This window comes from Varroa jacobsoni, unplaced genomic scaffold (genome assembly GCF_002532875.2).
Source record: "Varroa jacobsoni isolate VJ856 unplaced genomic scaffold, vjacob_1.0 scaffold_1187, whole genome shotgun sequence".
Taxonomy (NCBI): domain Eukaryota; kingdom Metazoa; phylum Arthropoda; class Arachnida; order Mesostigmata; family Varroidae; genus Varroa; species Varroa jacobsoni.
Window position 1 is genome coordinate 157,872 of NW_019214089.1, and position 25,019 is coordinate 182,890.

Below are 25,019 nucleotides of genomic sequence, written 5' to 3' on the forward strand. Positions count from 1 at the left end.
TGTGTTTGAGTTGTAGACATAAAATATAAAACGCTAATGATGGGCGGTTTGAGGGGTCGCGAATGTGGGTACTAATGCGTTGTTCCTGATCCTGTTGTATCGATTCATCTATCCTGTATATCAGAGAAAACCCAATAGACAAAGCAAAGCTTCCTTCTCGGAGCAATACGAGGCCATGCATAGCCTAAGTCGTTGAGACTGCCCTGCTGATTCCTTTGCACTTTTCACTGAAACACATAACTCGTAACAAGATTCGATGACGTATGAAACTATCTGTCAAAGTACGATGTGATTTTGGGTTATGTAGACCGGTTGGATTTCAGCTGCCTCTAATAACGTGTTCGTTCCGTATACTGCTGTACACTCACGCATGTGATGCACTTTGGTGGTCATTTAAAATCATCTTCCTCACTTGTCCTTCATCTTTTAACTTAGGTCTTTAGAAATCCTCTAGAGAATGTGAGCGTGTGTGGTAGAGGAGGGAACTTCTTTTTAAAGCTCTCTTGTGTACGCGCATATATAATTAAGTAAAAGAGATGCTGTTTGAAATCGGTGTGGGTGAACTAAATACTGTAACTTAGGTAGCAGCTTAAACGAGCGATGCATGAAACTAATACAGAACTTTCAAATCGAAAATTATTGAGGACAGACGGGAATCTTGGATTTATCGGCAGCGTGGGAGGTAAACTCAAATGACTCTAGAAGGGTTGTAACGGGTCGTTGCAGAGGGCTTTCATGTTTGAAGAAACGGCAAAAGAACTGTTATTGCCTAAGTGTAATAGCTAATACTGGGGATGATGCAATCTCGAATGCAAGCAAAGAGTGTCGCGGTCTTTGTCCAGCCTTAGTAGGTGACCATTTGGAAGGCAACGGCCTCGAAGATGCTATACTTTTTTTTGCTTACCCTTGTTTATTATTCTAGCTTTCACCAGAAGCTTCTATTTGATTCATTTTTTAAAATTAGTCATCATAGAGAGTTGATCTTTTCCAGCGGAATCTTTCCTCCTTCAATTAAAGAATATAACTTATAACGTTTCATCACGTTTCTCTGATTGTTTATTTAATACAAATATTTTATTGTTTAAAAAATAAATGTTTAAAAGTGCTAAATTTCAGCTAATGAAGAATAGCTTAAAATTTTATTTACGGTAATTTGTATAAGCTACCTGTTCATAGGTTTCATTTCTGAAATATTTTCACTTCTCTAATTTTACTATGAATAACAGAATTATATTTACTGATCACAGTTTTTTCTCTTCTAAATTGAACTATACTAAGCAGTGCATAAAGTTACTGCGAGAATCGTTATTATCTAAGTAATAGATTATTATATATAATAAGGAAAGGTTTCACCAAGCGAATCAGGGTACTTGGGGAAATCAAACTCGTCAGTATCCGTCATCAGAATTGAGCGTTTGTGTTAAAAAATCGTCATCGTTTATTGTCAAATCCTGCTTAGTAAACAAATTGTAAAAGTGCAAAGTAAAAGGGTATCTTCCGCAGAAAACTTCTGCCGTTCTCGTAACCAAAATGACGGTACATTTATATTCTCTAACAAACTGCGACCCCATTATATGTGAAGGGAGTATACGAATGCATTCGCAACAGAGTGGGACCGTGGCTGATGGCCGTATACCGACTGAATCAATGAAGCGATTTAGAGCTGTGATAAATAATATATTTTTATGCACGCTACGTGCATGTACATGCATGAACATGAAGAAATATGGTATTGAGCTCAATGGTAATACTGATCGATATCATGGCGGACAGGGTTTACCTGCTATTTTTGAGGAATACGTGGTAAGTTCAACTTCGTGTGTGCATACTTCGTTTTATGCTGACAGTCAACCGTCTAATAAGATATCCAACGGCAGTACCGGACGTAAAACTTGGTACGTGCATTGTTTGGTAGGCGCGAAGTAAAAATTGAAAGGCGAAAAAAAAAATCCTGCAACGTCTGGATATCGTGCCAATGACTTCTAGTCTACTGATTGGCTTCACGGCTTTATAGAACAATCTAGTAGATTTTTGCCTTGAGTATCGTAGTATGTTACTTATGTTAGAAAAAATTATATATAAGACATAGCAGCGCGTTGGTGATTAAAAATTTGGATACGTTTTATTCGAGAAGACATCATGATTCCTTTACAGGTATATGAAGTTCGCACCTAAAAACCTAATAAAGAATCAAGACAATTTGTCCCACTTATAGGCATTTTTCAGCTTAGAAGGATAACATCGTTTTATAAAGATGGTTCTGTTAACCTTAATTTGTGTTAAAATGATATGATTACTCTGGACTATTTTTTGGAGACAACAGATTTACCTTATTTCACACAAAATATTATGGATGTTTTTATTTTATTGCAATGGCTGTATTTCGTCCCAATCGGTATCTTTGATTTAGCTTTTAAAATGTACATTGAATATAAAGGAATTACAATGTCTTTGAAGCATGGTTGAAACGCCCGATAGACGTTACATCCGGTGCGTATAACTTCACATCTTTATTATTCAAACAACGATCACTAGTACTAAAATTTACATTTTCTTCTAAAGAAGATATCACCAATCTTAAAGCAATTCTGATATTTAATTATAATTCTCGTACAAAATTTTATACCACTTTTCTCAAGTCTTGATATATTTTCAAAACTTTTCAGATCATATGGTAGCAAATTACGCGCGTCTATATTTTTTGTCTCATCAGAGCAGAGGCCGAAGTAGCTTGTGTGCCTCTATCAGACAAAAGTGATCTTTTGACCCATCTTTAGCAAAATAGATATGTGGACGCTGGGGGCCTAAAGAACGGTGTAATAGCCCATTTTAACGCATTAACTGAAACATCGTGCCTTACTTTCAATAATCTTTATAACCGTTGTGTTTGTGGATTAAATGAAAAGTGTGGCCAATGGGATTAAGGAAAAAGAAAAAAACCTAATATAAAATAAATGTATATCCGTGTATGCTACATAAGGGATTTTCTCTTTATTGTTGTCAATGTTTTTTGTTTATTTTGAAAATTTAGCCCCGTGGTACCCTGAAAAGAGGCCAAGATGTTTACGTATTGTTAGACAGCTTGTGCCTCAAACGAGTACAGCTGCTAGTCCCAAAGTGGATAGTCAACTGCTTGATTTAGATCCCTGAAAGCGTTCCTCTTTCAAAGGCCAGGGACCGTTGGCTTGTTGCGACGCGCTTTGCAACTAAGTCGCTTATCAAAAGCCTCTGTCGCGACGCAAAAAGTCGTGGATTTTTTGAGTGTAGCAATGCTTGAGAGAAGTGTCTCCGCAAATGATTAAGTAAGAGAAACATCATGGAAAGACACAGTGTAGAATAGTGCACAAACTTCCCCCGTCATCTTCTCTTTAAAACCCAAATTACTTTATACAAAAGAACAGCCTTTATTGGTTGGTGGAAAAAAATATAATAAAAGGGAACGTTTACTTGGTAGAGCACAAACCAAGCTTTGTCTAGACAGTTCATTTGTTAAGATTCACAATTAGCGAAAAGTTCTTCTACATAAATCCCCCGGGAACTTCTCATCCCTAAACACAAGAATGATTGGCACAGCGTAATCTGGAGATTAAACCCTAGTAGACTCAATAGCTACATTGATCAGTCCCTTTTTCAACATCAAAATCTCAATTCCACGAAATCTTTTGTTGAGGAAAACCTTCAACGTCTAGCTGAACCCTGCAGTTCCCTAGGAACGGCTTGAGAGTTGAAAGGAAGCCGAAAAACGAGAAAAGCACCGTCGTAAGTGCGAAAGGCTTTCGGCTTTGTGCTGCGCCTTCAGCAAGAAGATGGCAAGAAGTCAGCTTTTTGACGTTCTTTGTCCGAGTGCAATCAAACTAATACTAAAGGGGGCCTTTTTGTCGCTGCAAACGCGCGAAAACTAAAAACCGTCAACCCCCAAGACCAAGTCTTAAAGCTAAAATATCTGTCTGCTTATCAAAAAAAAAGACGACTAATTAGGGAAAGTGATTACCACGGCATCGTCTATCGGGCTTCTTTGTTGGGCTTTCTCGAGCCGCCTTCTACTAGCCGTAGCTCTTAGTCTCTATTTTCGGGTTCAGCTAAAGGAACAAACCGTCAGGGCACTTCTAGCCTTTCGTCGTCCCAAAAGGCAAAGTATTGACGGGTGAACGTCAGCCGTTCGGGCGCTGCTAAGAGTAAGAAACACATCAATTTGTAGTTGCTCTCACCCACACAACAACGATGACCTCACTGCTACAGCTACCCCTAATGGTTGAATGGTCGAACCATAACTTACGCTTCGCACGCATAAGCCTATCTGTTGTAAAACGGCCACCGCCAAATAATATGAGAAGCATTCTCAAGCTTATGCGAACAATATATCCACAAATTAGGTACCACTAGCTGCAAACAGGTTAGGAAGGCCGATTTAGAATTAAACAAAGAACTTTCGACACAGGCCATACTTTCTACCCATGTATAGGCCGATGCCTTGTCTATTATAAGTTGGCAAATGCAGCTTCTGGGGCCGACATGACCTCCCTCATGGGGCGAAACGATTTTTACGAAGTATCTGGCCAACCGGGAAACATCATGGGTAATCGCTGCACTGATTAGTTACGCTGCCGATATTAAAAGAAAATACAGAATAAAAGACCCCTTCTCGCCACACTGCGCTACACTCCGAAACCTTATATGCGAAAAATAGCATAAAGAGGATTTTTTTTCTAGCCAAATCAAACCGGAACGACCTGCCGGAATATTCTGGAAGCTCACAACGTATATTTGTTCAGTTGATAAATAAGCGACAGATAGCTAAACATTAGTAATACAAAAAAGACGCAATGTGAGTAATCTTTATTCGTATTTTGAGCCTATCTTTGCTGAGGCCTAAACTTTTTGTAGTTAATGTCTTACAATCTTATCCATTACGTAGGCACTGTCTAGCTCAAATCTCTAAATTAGCGATATACAGTAACATTCTGTATGTATAAGGGAAATCGCTGACAACCTGTCACGACTATACACTGCTGCAAACTATCAAAGAAGCTGATTTATTTGTCAGTTCTTCTTTTCGTGAGATAGTCGTGATTTTGCAGAACTGCACAAAATTCACATTAGAAATCTATCGCAGCCAACACGCTAGGCAATAGGATTTCTGCTCTCAAATGCCTTCCGACGTTCGTTTTGAGGATAAACTATTCTGTTTTATACGCCACTTTATCATAATATTACGGAGGTGATTTCGATATTTTGAATAGTTGGAAGTTGTCTTAGGGGGCATTGCAAGCATGTATTATACCAACCCACCTATCCCCATGTGTGCCTGAAGCAGGCAGTAGCGGCAATAGATCGTTTAGGAAGCGTGATATGATCAGAAAACGTTCAAGCCTGCACTATATAGAAAGTGCCAATCACATTCACCTTTCATGCTAAACAAGGCTGCTACGTATGTCCTAGGCAAAGCAAAGAATACCCATAGACATGATTTGAAATCTATACACCTTGCGAGAAATAATGCTATCCATGAGTAACTGAAACAAAGCCCAAGTAACACACGTACGTGTAGGAGTGTCACCGTGTATAGTGTCGAAAGAATTCTACATATTGTCAAGCGACACTGATGCCGGAATATAAATATGTCGAGAGGATATATGTAGAGTGTTGTCAGTTAAGACAACGGGGCAGCATTATTCCATAAGAACAGCTGCTTGAACAGAATGAAATGTTTATAAGGCACGAGAGGATCATTGACCGTATTAAACGCCAGCTAGTAGTGCTAGATGCAACCGCTTGATCGCGGTTACTTCAACACGTGGCGTTTATATAGGCGCCATACTGTCGGCGAAGAATGTCAGCACGACACGCCTCTTGGAGACGAGGATCACGTTTGATGGGCAGCCGTAGCAACAGCTGCTTAGCGGCCACCTAAGCATTTACAGGGTAGACATCTTACTATATACGGACGTATCCATTTATAGTAATGACTCCTGTGGCAGTTGTGCAAGAAGCAGCAATACTATTGTGAACTCGCGATCGAACAACGTTAAATAAAATCTAGAACTATCCGGACACGCGGACCTCAGTCGACATTGGTGGACTATGCGGATTTTCGTAGGGGCAGCATTTCTCAATGAAAGGACACAAACCATTCGCTGCGGTACTTGCGCAGGACCATTTCGCAACTCTTGCCCGTCTATTTCTATTTATTAATCTGTTTTCTCTAGTGGCGCAGGCGTTTGCGTATATACAACATTGAAAAATGCAATAAATTCAATCGTGTTTTGATCATAAAATCATTCATAAAAAAAATGTGCAGGTAACCACCGCTGCCAGGATCATAGTAGGCAAGCCGGCGTGAACCTCGTTCACAAAAATGATTTGATCAACAGCTTTTGTCAAGGGAACTAATTATTAGCGCAGCTCAAATCCATCGTAAACGCGAGACATGTTCTAGATGTGTTTGATTTGCATTGTACTAGCTTTTAATAAGCAACATTTGTAGGTAGTAGTTAAAGATTTAATCATCTTTCAGTGGTCATCATACGAAACCAGTACTCGTTCGTTCAGCGCTCGAAGTTAATAGCTGAAGTACAAAGGCATCAGCGGAACGGATAATAACACACAGATGTGGCGTTACTTTATAGAATTGAATTCAGTTTGAGGAAGATTTGATTCGGATTTACTGTGATTTAGGCGCTTGCTACGAACAGAGTAGTCGAACGATTAAACAATAATTTCCACCTGGTAGATACAGAATTGCATTTAAGGACAATCGGCTATCGTCAATCGGAATTGGACCTATTATACAAAAAAGCTTCAACTTTTTGCGCGCGTTTCAATGAAAAAAAACCGCTCAGCTATAGTTGAGCAAATTCCACAAAAAAGTGTAGCCGTATAGCATCTACATCGTTCAGGCCCCATATCGAAGGCCCTCACCCATTCCTAGCATCCGAGGCAATTGTTCACTCGTCAATAAAGAGACAGTCCAGTGCGATTGGTACTTTTACTTTTAAAGGCATCTGCTGGACCTTTTTATCTCCAAGAGGTCGGATTTGACCTCACTGACGCATCTTTACCACCGTCATTGTAGTCTCTTGCCATCAACGAGGCGGTCATGAGACAAGAAAGCAAAATAAGCTTGAGGAGCGCACCGCCTATTTCAGTACGTCATTAAATCACATATGTCCTAATATGTATACCTTTCCACAGCGCTAACGCTATGTGCCTCACTAACTTCAGCAGTATTCTAATACAGGAGACGCTTTCACTCAATGATTCGACCAGCCAAGCTATAATAATAAGACTTGATATCATAGCAATATAAGATGAAATGGGTATAGTAGGATCACGTACTGCTAACAGGTAAAATCATCACCAGGGCATCAGGATAACTAGATATGAAGAAGGGCGTAAACAGCAAAGCTAGTTGACCTCGAATCAGCAATTTTCATGATTATATTTAAGTAGAAGTTTGGCCGTTTTTTACTTTATTTATCAAAAAGCGCAACATTTCGAAACCGTTTTCGAATCATGACCTTTCAAACTGTCGGTAAACTTTCCTTTATATTAACGTAGCTTTTAACGTAACGTATTTTTTTTTCAATTGCACTTGTTTATGAGGCACTTCATGATAATCACACATTTCTATGGAGAGTCTTTGCTTGAATCTGTTCTGTACTGCATCCGCCACAATATTGAGAATTCATAACTTTTGCTAGTTCTCCGCTCAATACGACACTTCTATTACCGAAACTGTGGATAACACGCCTAGGTAGATTTGCGAAAAGGAGGACAAAACGATAGCAACATATATAGTGCGACCGTGCCCTACCTTGAAAATCTTCAGTGGGATTGTTGGAGATGTTTGCAGGGGCATTTGTCGAAGAACTACTAGTCATGCCCATATTTGTTGATAGCGGGTCTCAAAGCGAGGGCATTAATTTATTGTGCGACAGGCCTCTTTATGTGTACAGGATTTGCGCGTCGTAGACGGTAAGCAGTTCGAAAGAATCGGCCAAAAGCAATTGGGAATGACAAATTCAGTGATATATTGCGTTTGCCTTTTGCTTTGCAAACTCTGCATCGTTAATGAATGTTATGGTAACATAAGTTACTAGTTAGTTACTTGTCCGGCAAACGCTTAACGAGCAGTACCAACGTTCATAAACCTTCTTGTTGTTTCATTGTTAGGTTGTATTGTATTTTCGGTTAAAGATGTCCCCTGTTCTATCTGACCCCGCTCTAACCGTAAATATAGACTCGGCTTGGTAATTGAATTGTAGATTATTCGGGTAAACCCGCAGAAATATTAAGGTTAAATTGTGGGAAGTGTACATTCCGTTAGTAAAGTCCAGTTATCGTTAGATCAGCCGTGATTTTCAGTAAAGAATACCTTTAAACACTTCACATGTAGGCGCTATTTTTTGGATAAATAAATTACTGATGATTTTTGTTCCATTAGGTCGTAAGGAGGCTTGATCTTGAGGATTGCTAATAGAGGAAGAAAATAAGAACTGGCGTTGAAGTTTCTATGCTCGCAACCTTCTGGTCCGACTCGCGCCTTCACCAACTGGAACCTCAGCACAGAAAGTGGCATTAGCAAATAGAATTCTGTGAAAGGTGATGTATCTGCTTGCATATAAAGGCCATAGGGTATGACCGAACGTGCCTGCGACATTGACAGATAACGCTCAGTTGCAGCCGTTGATACGTTGTGTTCCGTCACGAAAAGCAATCCATCACAGTACAACAGCATTAGCTACACATAAATGACAAAAAGCAGTAACTTAGTTTTTTAAAATCTTCTAACTCGAGCTGAAAAAAATCAGCGAACGTTAGGTTGGAGCATCTCTCGAGTTGTCAGACGGGCCATATCTTTTAAACGGACCATCTTGTGAAAATGCAATTGAAAATATGAGCCATTACAATAACAATGCACATACAGATATCGAATCTTTTGCGTTTGCCGCCGCATAAATGCCAACCATAAGATTCTACGGTTCGATTGGAAAACTGGCAACGGCGTGATGTTTTATGTATGTGTTATCCAATGGCCAAAGCGCGCAGCGGCCTTTCAGCTGCCGGTCACCAGTAAAAGGGGGCCGTTGTTTAGCTCTATAGCGTATTTTTGATATTATGCCTGATAATATGTGTAGATTCGCGGCATCTTTAATGAATTGTTAGTTATAAGCGACTAGTTTGGTGTTTTAAATAATTCTTACTTATAAACAGTTGGTTTAATGCTTTCAACAATACATAAACATCTATATCTAAAAGTCGAACACATACAATTGTAAAAGAACAACATTCGATTAGTATAGCTGTCTATCTGTTTCCAACTAGTATAGCACCGGTAGTAAACAGCAGTCTCCCTCGCTCGTTTAACGGTCCCAGTGGCCGATTTTTGGTTCATCCCCGAAGCTGTCCCTCTCTCCAGCACTATTAATTTTTTAAAGCCTTATGATCTCGTCATTCCTTTATTCCGTTCCTTAACGATCTCGCTACTCCGTTCATTTTCTGGAGCCTTTACGGTCTGGATTAGGTTATTTTGCTATTCTTTTCCCGGAGTCTTTCATATGGTCCCAGTTTTCTCTTTACAGTTCACCCCCGACACTGTTTCTTTCCTGGTGTGTTTACGGTTTGGACTTGGTGGTTTCGTACAGCACACCTCTGGTCGTCCCCGTGTCTTCTTCATGGTTTATTCCAGACGCTATGAAATTCCTACGATTTTGGGATGAAACGATTTCGTACGGTGTATAGCCATACTCTCACCCGTACAGCACACATATGTTCTCTAAATTTCTGATCCTAATCCTCCCGGCGACGACGTGGACTACGCCGCTACCGGTTTCCCTGGAAGGTGGCCTCCAAGCGGTGGCCGCGGCGACGAAGGCCATGTCTGACCAAACCCGCTACGAGACCTCGAGACCAGCCAGCTGTCGAGAGCACGTCAGCCACTGGTCAGATTAACGTAAAAGGCAAACCGGTTGGGAGTCAGATTGTGGCAGAACGTAGGCCTTCGGCGCAGCCGTTAGTATCGGTAGAAGCGTCAGGTCGTCGTCGATGTCGTTGCGAGCGCTGAAACGATGGACGAAAGGAAAGGTTTACCAGTGAAGGACTAGTGTCGTCGGAAAACGCTTTACCAATGCTGAAGAACAACAACGTTCGCCGTATGGATAACTAGAAGCCATCTGCCATATAAAGTCGCCCGATCGAGACTGTAAAACTCCACGAAGGGAAAGTGGCGGGCATATATGGCGACAATGGACGGAACTTCGAGGACGCCAGGACCGCTGTAGGATTGTGGCGACGGCATGTAACTGCTAGGGAAATGGCCAGCTAGGAGATGTTCCATCATGCATTTAGTGATGATAGCAGTCTGTATGATAAAAATATAAACAATAAAGAGTCGTAATTGTTTGCGGCTATAATCGCTTGTCAGTCTACAGCGATCATCGTAGCCCTTCACAAAATAGGAAGGGATTCAAAGAGGAAATACGGCCCGAAAGGCAGATTTTAGAAAAACACCAAAGACATAGGCCCAATCCATATGGCGGGTGCACCGATAAAAGCAAGGATAAATTCTGTTCTAATATATTCAGATCTTACTAACTTGGGCATCAAATGAGATTAGAAATTTAACCTCGCGTGGAATCAAAATCAAAATCCCTGTAGTTTTAAATTTGGAAGAACGAGTTTCGAAAGAAGTTGATAAACGGACATCAAGAATACTCGGAAAGATTTGATGTTTGGCGAACTATAATATAGCGAGTGCGCTCCTATACGAGATTATATCGAGGCTGAAAGTTATATTTGCTGACGATAGCCTGAGCTGGTTTTATTTTGACTAGAATCTACTGGATAATGATACATAACTTGCGTAACTGTTTTTTTGCAAGGAGTTAATGTTTTTTTTTCTAGGTTTAATTTTAATCAATCTAGAGACTTTGGCATCACCACTGCAGTTAGAATATGCAAGAGTTGTTTTATTTTTATTCCTACCGCACCAACGCACGCCGACTTCGCGCCTTGGGATTATTCTTCGATCTTTCGCTTTTTACCACATAGATTATGAGAAAATTGTTTTCGAACAGCTGACGTTCTGCCTCTCGAACCCGTTCATGTGGCTTAAATACAGTATCGACAGTCTGTACGTTCACTTTACGAGCACAAAGCATGTAACGTGCATAAGGACGACGCAGCACGTTGCGCGGCTTTAGGCGGTGCTAGACAGTAAGTTCTTTACATATTATTATCCAGCAGTACGTTCGACTAATCCATAGGGCGTTATATGTATTCGCGTGTTTTGTTATCAGAATTACAAGCGAAAAAAGCTTATCTAGTTAGCTGCTAGACTAGATTGCCAGTCATACTTTGTATGGCCTTTGCGTATTACTTGTGCACACGATACACAGACTCATAAAAAACATGTGCGCCAGCTGACAAGAACCTAAGTCGTTCCGCGACTACACGCAAACGCAATATTGCAATAATAATCATTTCATAGCAGTTTAGCTTTTTACTCTGTTAAGGTTTGTCATTTGTCTAGAATTTCGCTTGTCTGTATTGCGGAGTTGTAGTTGACAAGAAAGTGTTATTTACATACAAGTGGTCGGTACCAAAAGTATTTTTATTTACTGTAGGCTTATAATTCACACGCTTTGTTCACGCTGTCACGCGAGACCAATCATTCCGCGACTAACCATTTAAACTATCCTGTAACTTGATGATGACACGCGTCGTCATACCCCGCCTAAGGGATACGTTTGCCGCACGACTCGTCTCGACACTCCGTTCTGGCACGAACCTAAACAGTAGCGTCCGTAACGTCTAAGAATAACGAAGGAGAGAAACAGGAAAATCGACTCCTGGCCGAAGTGCCCGGAGCGGCACCCGGAGCGGAGGAGAACTCTCCTCCACATATGGAGGCAGTTACGGGTCTCTGAACCTGAGTGAACGGAAAAACCTGGCTGACCACGATTCTGGCGGCTTCTTTGAATGCTGGAGTAAATCTAATGACGTTGGCAAGCTGGAAAAGGTGACCAAAAGGAATGCAATAGTATATAGCCACAAACACAAGCTACATAGGCGTATTTTTAGGGGACGCGCAGTGGCTCCCTAAGACACAAACTTTTTTGTTACCAAAGACCGCACCGGCGGTTTTACAAGTGTCTGGGACAGGTGGCGCTCGTGGTTAGCTTTTGTCGGCTGACAACTGCCACAGCTGAATTTTAGTCCAGACGGTTCTTTTCAGAAAGTAACAAGATCTCAGAGCCCGGCTAGTCTTGGCGGCAGAGAACGATCCGTGGCTCGGAATGGTATAGCGTGGCCATCGATAACAAAAATCTACCGGCCTTTCCGTCTTCCGACGACAAGACGACCCAGCCATTCCTCCAGGGTATCGTCACTGCCAGAGCTCAGTGCGAGTTCGCTAATGCCGTCACTTATCGCCTTTTTTCCGAGTTTCGCTACATTTAGCTGGGACAGCGCGTCCGCGCTACGGTTTATCGTATCGCTCTTACTATAACAGCTCCACCCAGGGTCGTATACAGAAAACGCCTTCCTGGATACTTAATGCTACCATTACTGTTGCCGTCAGTGGCTACCAAGAACCACCGTCCTTTGTAAACGCGTTTAAATTGTGTTAATCCACATCGAAGTGGGACCAGATCGTTGATCTTTACTAGGACGTCTAGAGAAGCCTATGGACTGTATGAGTACTCGATGACCTCATCATCCAACATTTGTTGTGCGATGCAATCCCTTGGCGCTGACACAATTTACTGCACATGTACGTACAAAGGGCATCCGCACCAGTAAATATGACATAACTGACAAAATGGAGTACGGGTAGCTTTCCTACGTGCTCAAGTAAATGCCCAACATATTGCATAGCAGTTCCACTAGATTGTTACGGGCGGACCGACTCAGAATATCGCTGATGTGGAACTCAAACGATTGTTTTTGAAAGACGGATGAACACATTTGAATCTTCGCACTTAACAAGTGATACATTTTCTTAGCCTTAATCTGACCTTATATCCCCGCCTACAGACACGGACAGCCTGTCGAGGTTGGCGACTAAAATTAACGCATCTTTTACGGGTCCGCAGTCATGCCATACGTTTTGGTCAGCAAGGTATTTATAGGAGACCCATGAAAATTTCATCCATCTTAACTAATGGACCTTGGTAACCCAACGATCGCAACTATCTATTTCGACGCCTTCGGAGGTATCAGCTGGCTGTTTTTTAGCCAAGACGGGGTATAGTTTTGAACACTGCCTGATGTTTCTAACAAGAACGAAATTATTTCCTAGAAACGGTCGCTCGAAAATCATATTGTGGGCCTAGTTGTCGACGACGACGAATACTTTCATTTGGCTTTATCCGACCTTCAGTTTTGCCTCCCCGGCGACAGCTATCGGTCGCCATTGGGCGTTGACAAGCCCGACAGCGCGTTTAGTTTACTCCTGTTAACGTAAAAACGTAAGTGGTCCAAGATGTGGTACAACAACCTATTCGATGACAATGACGCTGCTGTGATCACAACTTATCCTGAAGTGAATTTCCGTTATTTTCGTGCTTTTATGATTATGCGTAAATGAATATTGGAATTAAGAAAAACCTCCGAGAGGAACAATGGACATAATAATCAAAAGATTCGAAATATTGAATTGTGCCTTTGACAATTTAACTCCGAAAATGAAAGATAAGATGGCTCGGTTGTCAGCAGAAGTGGGAAACTAAAATCGAAAATGGTATAAAAGTCATAAAAAAGCAAGACAGTTCAAAGTAGAAACCGATTTGTACGGTTTCTAGAACGTGTAAAAAGAGTCACCATATACATAGGGACCCTCCCAAATTGTATCGAAATAAGCCGTTTTACTTATTGTAAGGCAGACAAAAGTCCTCGCTGAATAATTCTGCTCTCGAAGGCTGCGAAAAAAACTGTTTCTGAGATGAATCGTATTTTGTGATTTTAGGTAGTAGCGCTCAAGACATCTACAGGCGTTCCAATGAAGGATTCCACGAGTCTCGAAAAACTGCAAAAAGTGCAACAAAATCGTGTGGGCTCTAATTTCCACCCATGGTGTAGAATTTAGATTTCATCAGCGGGATTATAGGAGAAACGACATTACGGTGTGGCTATTCAAAAAAGTGCTGGCCCAGGTACATAATGTTAATATGGGCACGATGTACAGCAGATAACTATATTATATTGTAAACGTGTGTATCTCTAAGATATCTATAGCTAATGTTCTGTCACGGACTAGAAATTTACCCGAAGACGTGTCGCATGATAGCAGAGAGCAAGCTGGAGCTGGACAGGGCATCATGAATATTTCACAACCCAAGAATACGGCGTTCCAAGTATGCGCCCAGAACCTGGATGTGACAAAGGTTATATGAAACTGCACTTAGAACATGCCAAAGTGAGTTATAGCAATGATCGCGGCCAGAACTGAGAAAGTAAGTACTGGTCTTAGTAGGTGTCCTAATTCCCGCCGCCATTTAAAGATGCTCCCCTAGCGATAGTGGCATCACAAATATTATCATGGGAAAGTAGAGACAGGCAGTTTCACGCGAAAAAACCGCACGCAGCTGTTTAATTCAGATGGGCAATCTTGGATCAAACTTAGCAATGTATGAAACCTTTAAGCCTTATTTGATTAGTCCTAACAAAAACGATGTGTTTTGTTCAAATTCTAGCAGCAAATTCATTTCTTATGGTATCGACCTCTTCCCATCTCTCAACCCATTGATCTATTTCTTCTCATCAGAAATAATCAAGTCTGGTGCTTAAGAGCTCATATAGTCAGCCTTGAAAGCCTACTCCAGAGTAAAATGTACGGATACGAATTGAGTGTTGCCTTATCAATTAGGTTTTTTTCTCTCGGATAAGCCTAGTTTTATCTATACAATAAGATTATATGCAGATTCTCTTTCTATAAGCGTTTCCCAATCTATAGCCTTTTCCGTATTTCACCAAACGCAAGTTATCGTCTTTTAGGGATAAAAATCTGGTTTATCGTTAGGCCTATGTGTATCTCTCGGTGCTAACCATTCTAAAAGATATCCTTCGGAATGGTGGTTCCTATCTTCATTTAATGAACTTATTTCCTCAAGTTGTCCAAGGAATGGCCCTTAACTCGGTTAGACGTTGAACGCACGTGCCATCTTACCATCTACTAGAATATCTTTCATAAAACGTTAGGCACCCTTCCACACATATTAAGTAAGTCAAGCGAAAACTAGTGGTAAACCAGATATTGCGAGTATCTCTCGTGGATCTTATTTGCGTAAGAACAGTCCGTCTTTGCTTTCGTTTACCGCTTTGCTCGAAAGCAAACGATTGTCTCGTTTAACAGGCGTTTAAATAGACCGATTATTTTCGTATAATCAGAGTGTAGTAAACAGTGACGCAGCCAAGACATTGTGTCGTCATATGTTACATTTATTTTACTAAACGCATAGGAGCGATCGTAATTGCAAAAGTTACGTCAAATGTTTAAGTTAGCGTCAGAGGTCTTTTACAATTGTTGTTTATTACTATATATATATATATATATATATAGGTATATACGATAACCGTAATGATTTTTCCGACCCAAAGCTGTGCTGTCTTCCCCAGAAGAAGCTTGGGACAATCCTACCCTGTCCTTTAGGGTAGGATTGTCCCAAGCTTGCGAAGAGTAAAAGGTGACCTATGGTTACATTATGTCCATAAATATTGTCAAACAATGCGTTAATATAATTAGCTCCCAAAAAAAAAAAACTTTTGAATTGATAAACCGGAAATAAATATTTGCTACGCCACTTCGGAGAACCATACGCTCATCGTTACTGTTTTTCCTTACTTCTTGAGCAAACTGCAACTTGTTGATGTGCTAACGTTTAAGCTACCCAAAACACGCAGGTTTTGGGTAGCTTAAACGTAATTTATGATTCTTCATCTGCCTTATCTAACTCTAAGTGATTATAAAACATCCTTTATTCTAACACCATAACCACAGCTTTTCGTAGAAAGCAAGTTATTTTCTTTTTAACTTCGTTGAGTAACGAATTTCTTCGAATCGGATAATTAGCAGACCATATATTTGGCCCATATAACCGAACCGTGTGAGGCTCTATGGGCCAATGTTTTTTCGAGAACGAATCAATCGTAGTCAGCCTGTTTAAATAATGCAATAAAAAAGCCTTTAACGAATATACTGCTATAATTTTTTGATATCCCGTGGCACCGGTTACCTTTATCGAGAGCGTTCAACGGTAGCGAAAAAATCGCTCACAATTTGGTTTATATAATCCGAGATTACCAGTTATATATATATATATATTTGACGTAAATGACGTTCGTTTGTCTGCTCTCCTAGTGCCAGACAAAAGCTAGTTCCTCGATGGCAAAGTAGTCTCGAATCGGCTAGATCGGCTATTATCCAGTCCCTATACGTTAAAGAACTTTAAAGTTTATCACTTGGTGACAGTTTTTCTGTGCGACATAAGTGTACGATGTCACGGATTGTTTCGGCAATCTCTTATAAAAGACGAACTCTCTCTGAAGACAATCAAAGCAAAAAAGTTTACAGGTCTTGTTTGCTATTCAGTTCTTTTAAAGCTTATAGCTTAATAAAGCAGCAGACTGTCTTTAGTTCTTTTCTGCTAAAAAAAATGGGTAGGAAGAATTGTTCAATTCAGAGGATCCGTTCATGGTAAATAGAAGCAAATTTTCGGCCAAAACTCATGCTGCGAACACAGTGTTCGGTGAAGTAGGCGTCATATTGTCGAGCTTCATCCAGTAAGGCAGACGAACCATTCAAGAAGTTCACCTACATGTTCTACAAATTGTTATATAACTATAGATAGCTGAAGTGCATGAAGACGTGTGCTGAAGTGTCGCCATAAGTTTGCTAGCAACATGGCGCACCAGCTTATACAGTCGGCCAGTACAGGCTCGGCTGCTTAAAAATATAAACATGTCCTGCAATGACCGTTGACGATTTGAACTCGTTGGGTTACAATCTATTACGACGTTATTGAATGAAAGTCCATGACATGGAAATCTCGTCATGACAACGCCAACTAACTCACTCGTGCTACCAAAAAGGCGTTTAGAAAATTGCAAAAGGGGCACTTGAAACGACCGTGTGCGGGGCTTTAGAGCTGAAATGTGGCTGTTATTCCACTAAATGAAAATCATAATGAATAAACGTAATCGTCTGGAATAGCACCTTTAGAACATAAGAAAATTTTCGTGGACATGTCTGTCTATGCTTAGATACAGTTTTAGACTCAAGGCGTAAGATCAGTTTTAATTTAGGTGCCGTACCCCGTAGATATTTGAGGTGAAAAGCGTTTAATAATGCGCTTTACATAAAAAGGGGCCACAGTCGACCGAGGACAGTTAGAATGGCACAGGCTTTAAGCTTAACTTCTCTCACACAACAAAGCCTAAGTCTCAACGGCCCGGAAAGCCCAGCCGCAGCGACTGTCAAAGGGTGCGTTTAACACAAAACAAATGAGACAGCCTCGCGGCGCGTCACTAGCACGTGTGATATGAAGCAAACGGGTTACCGTTAAGTCTCTGCAACCGCAGTCGATAATGCTTGCTGGCATGAAGCTTTTGCAATGGAATTCTTGGAAGATTTTTGCCTCCTCTACAGTTCGCTAAAACGTCGCTGTTACCCCGTTCATATGCCTATATGGGGCGTACGGATATTACCATGCTTCAAACATTGTTGTTACAGCAACAATTTTTTGCAAAAAATATCCATATGTCCATTCGTTTGTTATCTAGCACTTTATCTATCTGAATTTCAGCGCGACGTTATTGATTACGCATCCGTTTGATATCCAGCTGTTATCGATTTTTTCTTCTCTTGTAACCTGTTGAATTTTTCAGTATAAAAAAAGTTGATTTTGTATTATTTTTGATAAAACGACTAATTTCATATTTTGTCTGCTACTTAATGTTCTACACAATGAACGCAATGAATCGTTTGTATTCTGTGGAGAATTTATTTGAATGTTCGATATAAGAAATACTGTGCAGTCAGCAGGATTATATATATATATATATACTATTACGTATCCGTATGCTAGCATACAGTTATGTCGTTGATGGCCAATGGCGGCGAGGGTCATTATTCCGCGAATACGTAAGCTTTAAAAATAGAATAAAATAAATATAGGAACAATCGTACCGGTAGTGAGATGCTTTTTCTACTATACGCCGTCTGCATAAACGGCCGGAACTATAACTGACCACCCTCATGTCTTGACAATAACTATCTTAAACACCGATGAGTACATAAGCCATATTCCGAATACAGTATAGCGGGACGAACGTATACAGGTTAGGTTGACGTCCTATTGCCCTGGTTCCACTGAAATGTAAAGAATGGAGCTTGTACCTTTCATGAACGAAAGGAAGCTAGCCTTTCTTCCCCTGCGGAAATACGACTTTTATCGTTTTGGCTGACTGACACGCAAAAAGCTGACTGTGAACACGAAAAAGGTACTCGATCTGAAAGATACGTAGTCTGTGCTAAAAAAAAAGCTGATCAACTCATAACCTCTACGATATACAGGGGGTCACTTGTAACCAGACTTATTTTTGTAGACCGACGAAATCGGTCTATCTAAAATCAGTTTTACATCGATAATTAGCCACAAAAAATACATGTCCTCCGACATGCGTTGATCAACAACATTGCCTGCTTGTCATCCCATCGGCTACGATCTTATCTCTCATTTCCGTTAAATCAGCTAGAATTATACGGTAGTCAATGAACTAAGAGGCTTACTACAATACGATATATAAACGAGATCTTTCACTGATGGCTCTTAACTTATTGTCTAGCAACTTCCCTTTCACCTGGATGCCCCTATACAGAAAGGGGTCGTATATGACTGCGATGGGGGTGAAGGCGGTGGCAACCGTGACAACAGCAAAAACAACAACAAGAGACGTAACGTAAACGATGGTATTAAAATGAGACAAACAAGACGCAGAACGTCGTCGCCGTTCTTGGCTAAGGCACAGCAGCCATGCGTCATTGTTGCCGACACGTATCGTTTTCGTGTTCGCACGCTATGACGGAATCAGTGTCAGTCGGTAGCCAGAAAGTGGGCAACAGCAGCAGTTGCACAATGTGTCGCACGACAGAACTAAACTTCCACTGAGAGAACCGAAAAAAAGAAGCCTGTAATGTGTGCGAAGGTCACTGTCGTCAGAGGAGGCAGAACATGGCTAGATTCGAGCGTAAAAGATGAATCAGCGGGCAGAAGCCCTGTTCACTACCGACGACGAGGAGGCGTCAATTGGGGGATGGATGGGCGGAGTGGCGCATAATGAACGAGCCTGGTAGCCACATAACCTTGACGTAGTTCCTGATGTATATGAGCCAATGTCACAACGTGGTTGTAGTAAACGAAAATGATAATTCCATATCCGTGATGGTGGATGCACGTAAGGTGTTTGTAAGACACATGATTTTAGAAATCGTCAACAGCCCATGTACTGCCTTCATAAGCGCTGTATTTTATTATAGTTAAACAACAGTAAAGGCCATGTCCAAAGGTACTCCCCTCATATTATTGCGATTTATCAAGGATCCGGCGAGATGAAGAATAGTTATGGGTAGTTTTCAAATGGAACATACCAGTTGTCACCCCGAACATTACTGTAGATATCCTAATAGACAAAAGCTGCCTGCCGATTTCCGGTCACTAAGTTTAGACTCTCATGAAGATCATTACAAACATTGTTTATCACAATAGGCTCCGTTATATTAATAATCCGAAGAGTAATCTGGACTAACTCATTCGCTCGACGACATTGTGCCATCTACGTTCAATGCACAAACCTGCTTGAAGCCTCTATACATGAGCTGGAGCTCTCTACGGTTGAACTTAGTCAGCTGGCACAGAGTCTCTATGGCCTCCGGCTTGTAGTGTACTGTCGGACCTTCGAGTTCATCGAGTTCGCTGTCTGAAAAGCAAACGACAGGTATACATGAGAATAGTAGCCGCTAATACAAGAAAAATCTATGCCATAGCTGTTCTCATATATTCGCTAGCACTCTCTACGGATGATAACAGGCTTAGCGATCAAGCTAAATTTGGGCAACATGTATCCAAACTCGTTGTATATTCGTTTTCGTATCTTGCCTATATTAACGAAGCAAACATTCTCTCTCTCCGTATATATATATATATATGTATATAGAAAGTCCTATAGAAATAAATCACAGCTGAAGCTTCGCAGAGATAGCCGATAGGTTCAGGCTTTTTAGCACAAAAGCATACTATAGTTCAACACAGCCCGACTACGATAGGCTTTAGCAAATTTGATACACTCATAAATCTTTCGCTACTATGATGCTAAAGGGCTTTCAAGCTTAGGAGCTTAGACCGCGGCGTTAATAGTTCAAAACCCAGTTGTAATGGCGAGGACCCCACCTAAAAATTATTGTTATTAATAGGGAGATATCAGTTAGGAGAGGACAGAAGCACATATCGTTAATCCTTTATAAGTTATACCACTGGACATTATCGAATAGGGCGTATGGTAGAAGAGAAAGAACCGCTAACGATTTAACGCCAGTGCTCAGAACAATCGGATAGTGCCATTGACATATTGGTTACCAGGACAGACATAACCCTTGACCATCTCTACCGGCATATGCTTCTGCGTCCATCTTTTCAGTTGTATATGTCTATCACTTTTCATTAACGACCCAGTATTGCCCGATATTTGCAGACTTAGTCGCTAACTGACCCGACTAAACTGAAAAATGTATTGAGAATGGAAGCAACAATATAGTTTGAGTCTGTGATAGCTTATTATCAAGGATTTTGTCTGTCTTCCCTCTAACTTTTAGTTCAGATCTTCATCTATTGCCCCGATAGGATGTCGTAGGTGTCTCTAAGCGCTGTTGTGAACCCATCAATACTGACTTCACTCCCTATCTATAACTTTCTATATATGACATATCCAGACTATCTGATGACATGAGTTCAAGCTGTTTAGCGGAAGGCCCGCATCCAAACCCTAAATCGTTTTTCTCTGCGTTGTTTGTACTCCTTTCGACAACAGTTAGCTTTTTGTAGATGGGTTGCGGGGTACTATCAGAATTTTGGGGTAACCCCTGAAATGTTCCTTGATTGTCATTTTTGTTTCGCCGCACATGACTATGGCAAGAAACAAGACCCCAATATTCAATGACGAAAGAACTATCTTGAAGAATATGTATATTTAAAGGAATACACACATTTGAAGTCGTACTTTAATGAGAAACGATGTTGATTGCACGTTGGTTGGAGTGAGCACGCTTTACGTCTAAATAAATTTGGCATTTCAAAATTAATCAAAATCAATTTTGAAGTTTAACGACAGAAAATGATGATTATATTCCTTAGCCGTTTTCACTGCTTCGAAAAGTCTATGTTTCATAACAATTAGTAGAAGAGCTTTTACTGAGGATGGAGTATCGTAAGATACAATAGCAATATTTGAGCGCAGTGGTCTATTTACTCACTTCCTAGTCGCATGCAATGGCATCGGCGGCGGCAGCAGTTGCACTAGCAACAATAACAACAGTTATATCGTCCTTGAAGCGTCTAGTATGCAGGATAAAACAACAATGGTTGTCTTCAGGATCAGTGGAAGATTAATTTCGTCAACAGACCATGATGCAATTGTGATATCCTCCAGATGAGTGAAACATTACTAACATCCGGTAGAGACAAGGACCTTTGATAAGAAGAGTAGACTCTGTACTGTGACCAGGGGCTTAGCGTTTGATCTAAAATACCAATAAGTGTCAAAAGAGGCTGCATTTCGCTAACCCCGATCGAAGGCAAGATAGAAATAAGCTCATGTGTGTACTATTTGCTTTTCGCTGGAAACGGTTAACTTTGCCTGAAACAGCGTTCTACTAGGTAACTTTAGTTGTCATGTTACATGTCCATTGTTAAATACTGAATATAAATCGCCTAATGAAACGGGTTTATATAGGCTAGCCTTTAATTGAGTCACACACTCGCAGTTTTCAAGTCGAAGTTTTTGACGTACGTCTGCAATACGAAGCAGAAACAGGCCTTTCTAAGGGGACCTGCATTAAGAATGATCTCGTTTTACAAAGAACGCGGAAGGAAGTCTTTCTTATTTTCTGGCACTATTATTTTACCATCATAGACATGTAGATATATGTACAGTTACGCCCCGTGCTAATAATAAATTTAATCCTAGATATTTAGCATTAGGCATCACTGCTGATATAGGGATAAGGGGTATGCCAAATTGATTGCCCGTACAAACGCCTGGTTACCACAGCTGGTAGCAACGAGAGGAGAGTGAGCCATTCGAGTCGAGGGACTAATCGAATTGAAAGCGGATAAAGTAGTCAGACAAGCTGCATCAATAACAATTACCATTTTAATTTAAGTGGAACCTCGATCAACTCCTCCCATCCTGGGAAAACTAGTGAACATTTAAGGATCTTCAGAGAATTGTGCGACGTGTATTGAAGCTTTTTCATATTGGCCACCAGCGTACGTCCATAAGCCATAAAGGAGATAGTTCAATGTAAACATTGTCAAAGTTCAAGGCTTGGGAAGCCTAAGGTGCGTGTCTGTTCCCATTCTAACGTTCCGACAACTATGGAGGCGATTAATTATAGGGAAGGCCGGCGTGTGTACGCTTAAGCGTCAATGGCTGTTGTCTCGAAAATGCGTCTTGAAATGGTCTCGAAAACCTAGAAGAAGGATTTCATTTCGGCACACAGCGAGACACATGCCTTCAAAATTTCTTAGGTACATCAGCCACTATTATTGTAGAAAGATAAGTTGTAGAGCATTTGTGACAATTCTACACGTATATTAATTTACTCAAGTCTTTTACAGTTCATCATTAAGGTCGTTGCTTCTGCTGGAGAAAAACTAGACAACAATATAGAGGTTTACACCCTTACACAAAACAAAAGCATCGCAAATGTTGTTAAAAAGTATAGCGTTTTCGGATGAGTGTCTCTATTCAATGCAGAAAACTTTTGGGTGGATTTCATACGGTTTGCGCGTAAAGATCGGTCAAATATGAGCCACACCGTAGCATCTATTATTATAGGTGGATTGCGCCATAGTTTAAGTTAAAAAATAATAGTTAACGTATTTGGCCGCTTTGACCGTTGAAAACTCACATAGCCTACCTCTAGCTCCGTATCGACTTCCGCCGGCGTAGTAATCATTCCGATGTGGTATTTGCATGCCATTTTACGTAGCTAGGTCAAATATGCAGAGATGAGAAGAGGATGCCCACTTTTTCGTTTCGCCTTTTCGAAAATCAAAATGTCTTTCAGAGAGAGACGAAGTGGCCTCGTAGGTGCCATTGAGACCCTTCTTTATACACGACGTTGGCCTATTCGATAGAAATGTTCCTACAGCGATGAGCCCATCAATTAAAAGAATATTTTCTATCATTTCTCTTGGCGATAAACTTTACAAACTATTTAATGCGTTGTAATTTTTAGATTAAAAATATGCTTGTTTCACTACTGTTATTAGCACAAATATTATAGACAAAGACCATGCTCGGATTTCGTCTGCTTCAAAGAGTTTTCGTCTCTCCTAATGTGTTTCGAGGGAAGCTTATTAAAGTATCTCTTAAGCTTAAATAGAATGAACAATAAATATGATGTTGATCAGACGGCGTTCACAATAATGTTTACCGAAAGGTGGCAATTAAATATGAAACGCAAGAAACGATAATTTCGTATTTCAAAATAGTGATATTTTATCATAATAGGACATGTCGAGACACCTCTTTATTTTCAAGATGCACAGGATGTTAATATTGAGAAAAAAAAATGTATGTAAATAATATATTTGTGAATGAAGTCTAAAAGTTAACGGTCTGCTTTCTCCCAGCCCAGAATATCCTGGCCGGACTACGAAGTTTATTGATATGCTCCAAAACCACAGCTTTGATGATGTTTATTTCGACTAAGTGGATGATGATGAAATTTTACGTAAGCATGTCTGCCATGTCAGTGACTGTTCGTAAAGACTTCAGGCGCACCTCATATATATATATATATACATATATATATATATATCACAAAAATCGAATAAATGCTTTCAGAAGGAAATAAAGCTGAGAAATTTGATTGGTATCGTTTCAAGAGTAAAGCAGCAAGTCGTTTCTAATTTTTCCCCGACGAAACGTTCTTTTACCTCCGATGTAAGGCTAAATTACATTAATAATTGCTTATTTACTGACTATATAGAAAATCTGTGTATATTGGGCGGTTAGAGCAGTGTTCCGGCTAAATTTATGGGACAGTCCCGCCTGACATCGTCATCAGTCGATCGGCTCGTAAGCTATCACCGTAATTATGAGCTGGAAATAAGCCATATTTTAAATAAATGATTATTCACCTGTAAGTATATCGCTAGGATCTTTCCTGCGAGATCTGGTTGACGTTTTATGGTCTGAGGTACCGATAGACTGCATAGCTTTCTACAAAATGTCACTATTAATCATCCGCTTAGGTTAACCTTCATCAGTCTTAACACTGCAATAATATTATCCGTCGATCTTCTGATATCACTCTGGTACACAAATACGTAATTTCCGTGGGCTGCGTATAGCATACATTTATGCACGCTCACTTCCAAAGGGATAAGAGTAATCACATCGAACTTACTTCATCTATTGTTTCGCTTTCCAGATGCCGTTGGCAAAAGACACGGCCTCTGTTTCGCTGTTCAGGTTTGACCGAAGAGAGCAATTCTATATATTTGTGCACATTATAGTCGCAGTACTCATTCACAGAACAAATCAACCAACACGACGATTGCCACTTATACGATTGACGCTCAAAGAACCGTTATGCAGACCACAGCGACACGGAGACAAAGTGGAACACAGAGAAGGAAAAAGAGAGCGCTGCAAACCGATGGACAACCCAGCAGCGCCAGCGTTAGCAGATACCTCGCAATGGCAGCAATAGTCCCTGTGGCGGCGGCGGCAGCACC

The 25,019-nt window shown here is 40.6% G+C and overlaps 1 protein-coding gene across 7 annotated transcripts in view; it reads right to left on the bottom strand.

Annotated features, from left to right (window-relative positions):
- LOC111267431 (Kv channel-interacting protein 4) overlaps window positions 1–25,019 on the bottom strand; it is a 91,675-nt gene that overhangs the window by 43,097 nt on the left and 23,559 nt on the right. For all 7 annotated transcript variants that reach the window (XR_002684612.2, XM_022845673.2, XM_022845670.2 and 4 more), the window contains exon 2: window positions 19,850–19,974. Coding sequence is in view for 6 of the 7 variants with exons in the window: in XM_022845673.2 (XP_022701408.1) it covers window positions 19,850–19,974 (125 nt within the window). In the remaining variant the exon portion in view is untranslated. The remainder of the gene's footprint in view (window positions 1–19,849; window positions 19,975–25,019) is intronic.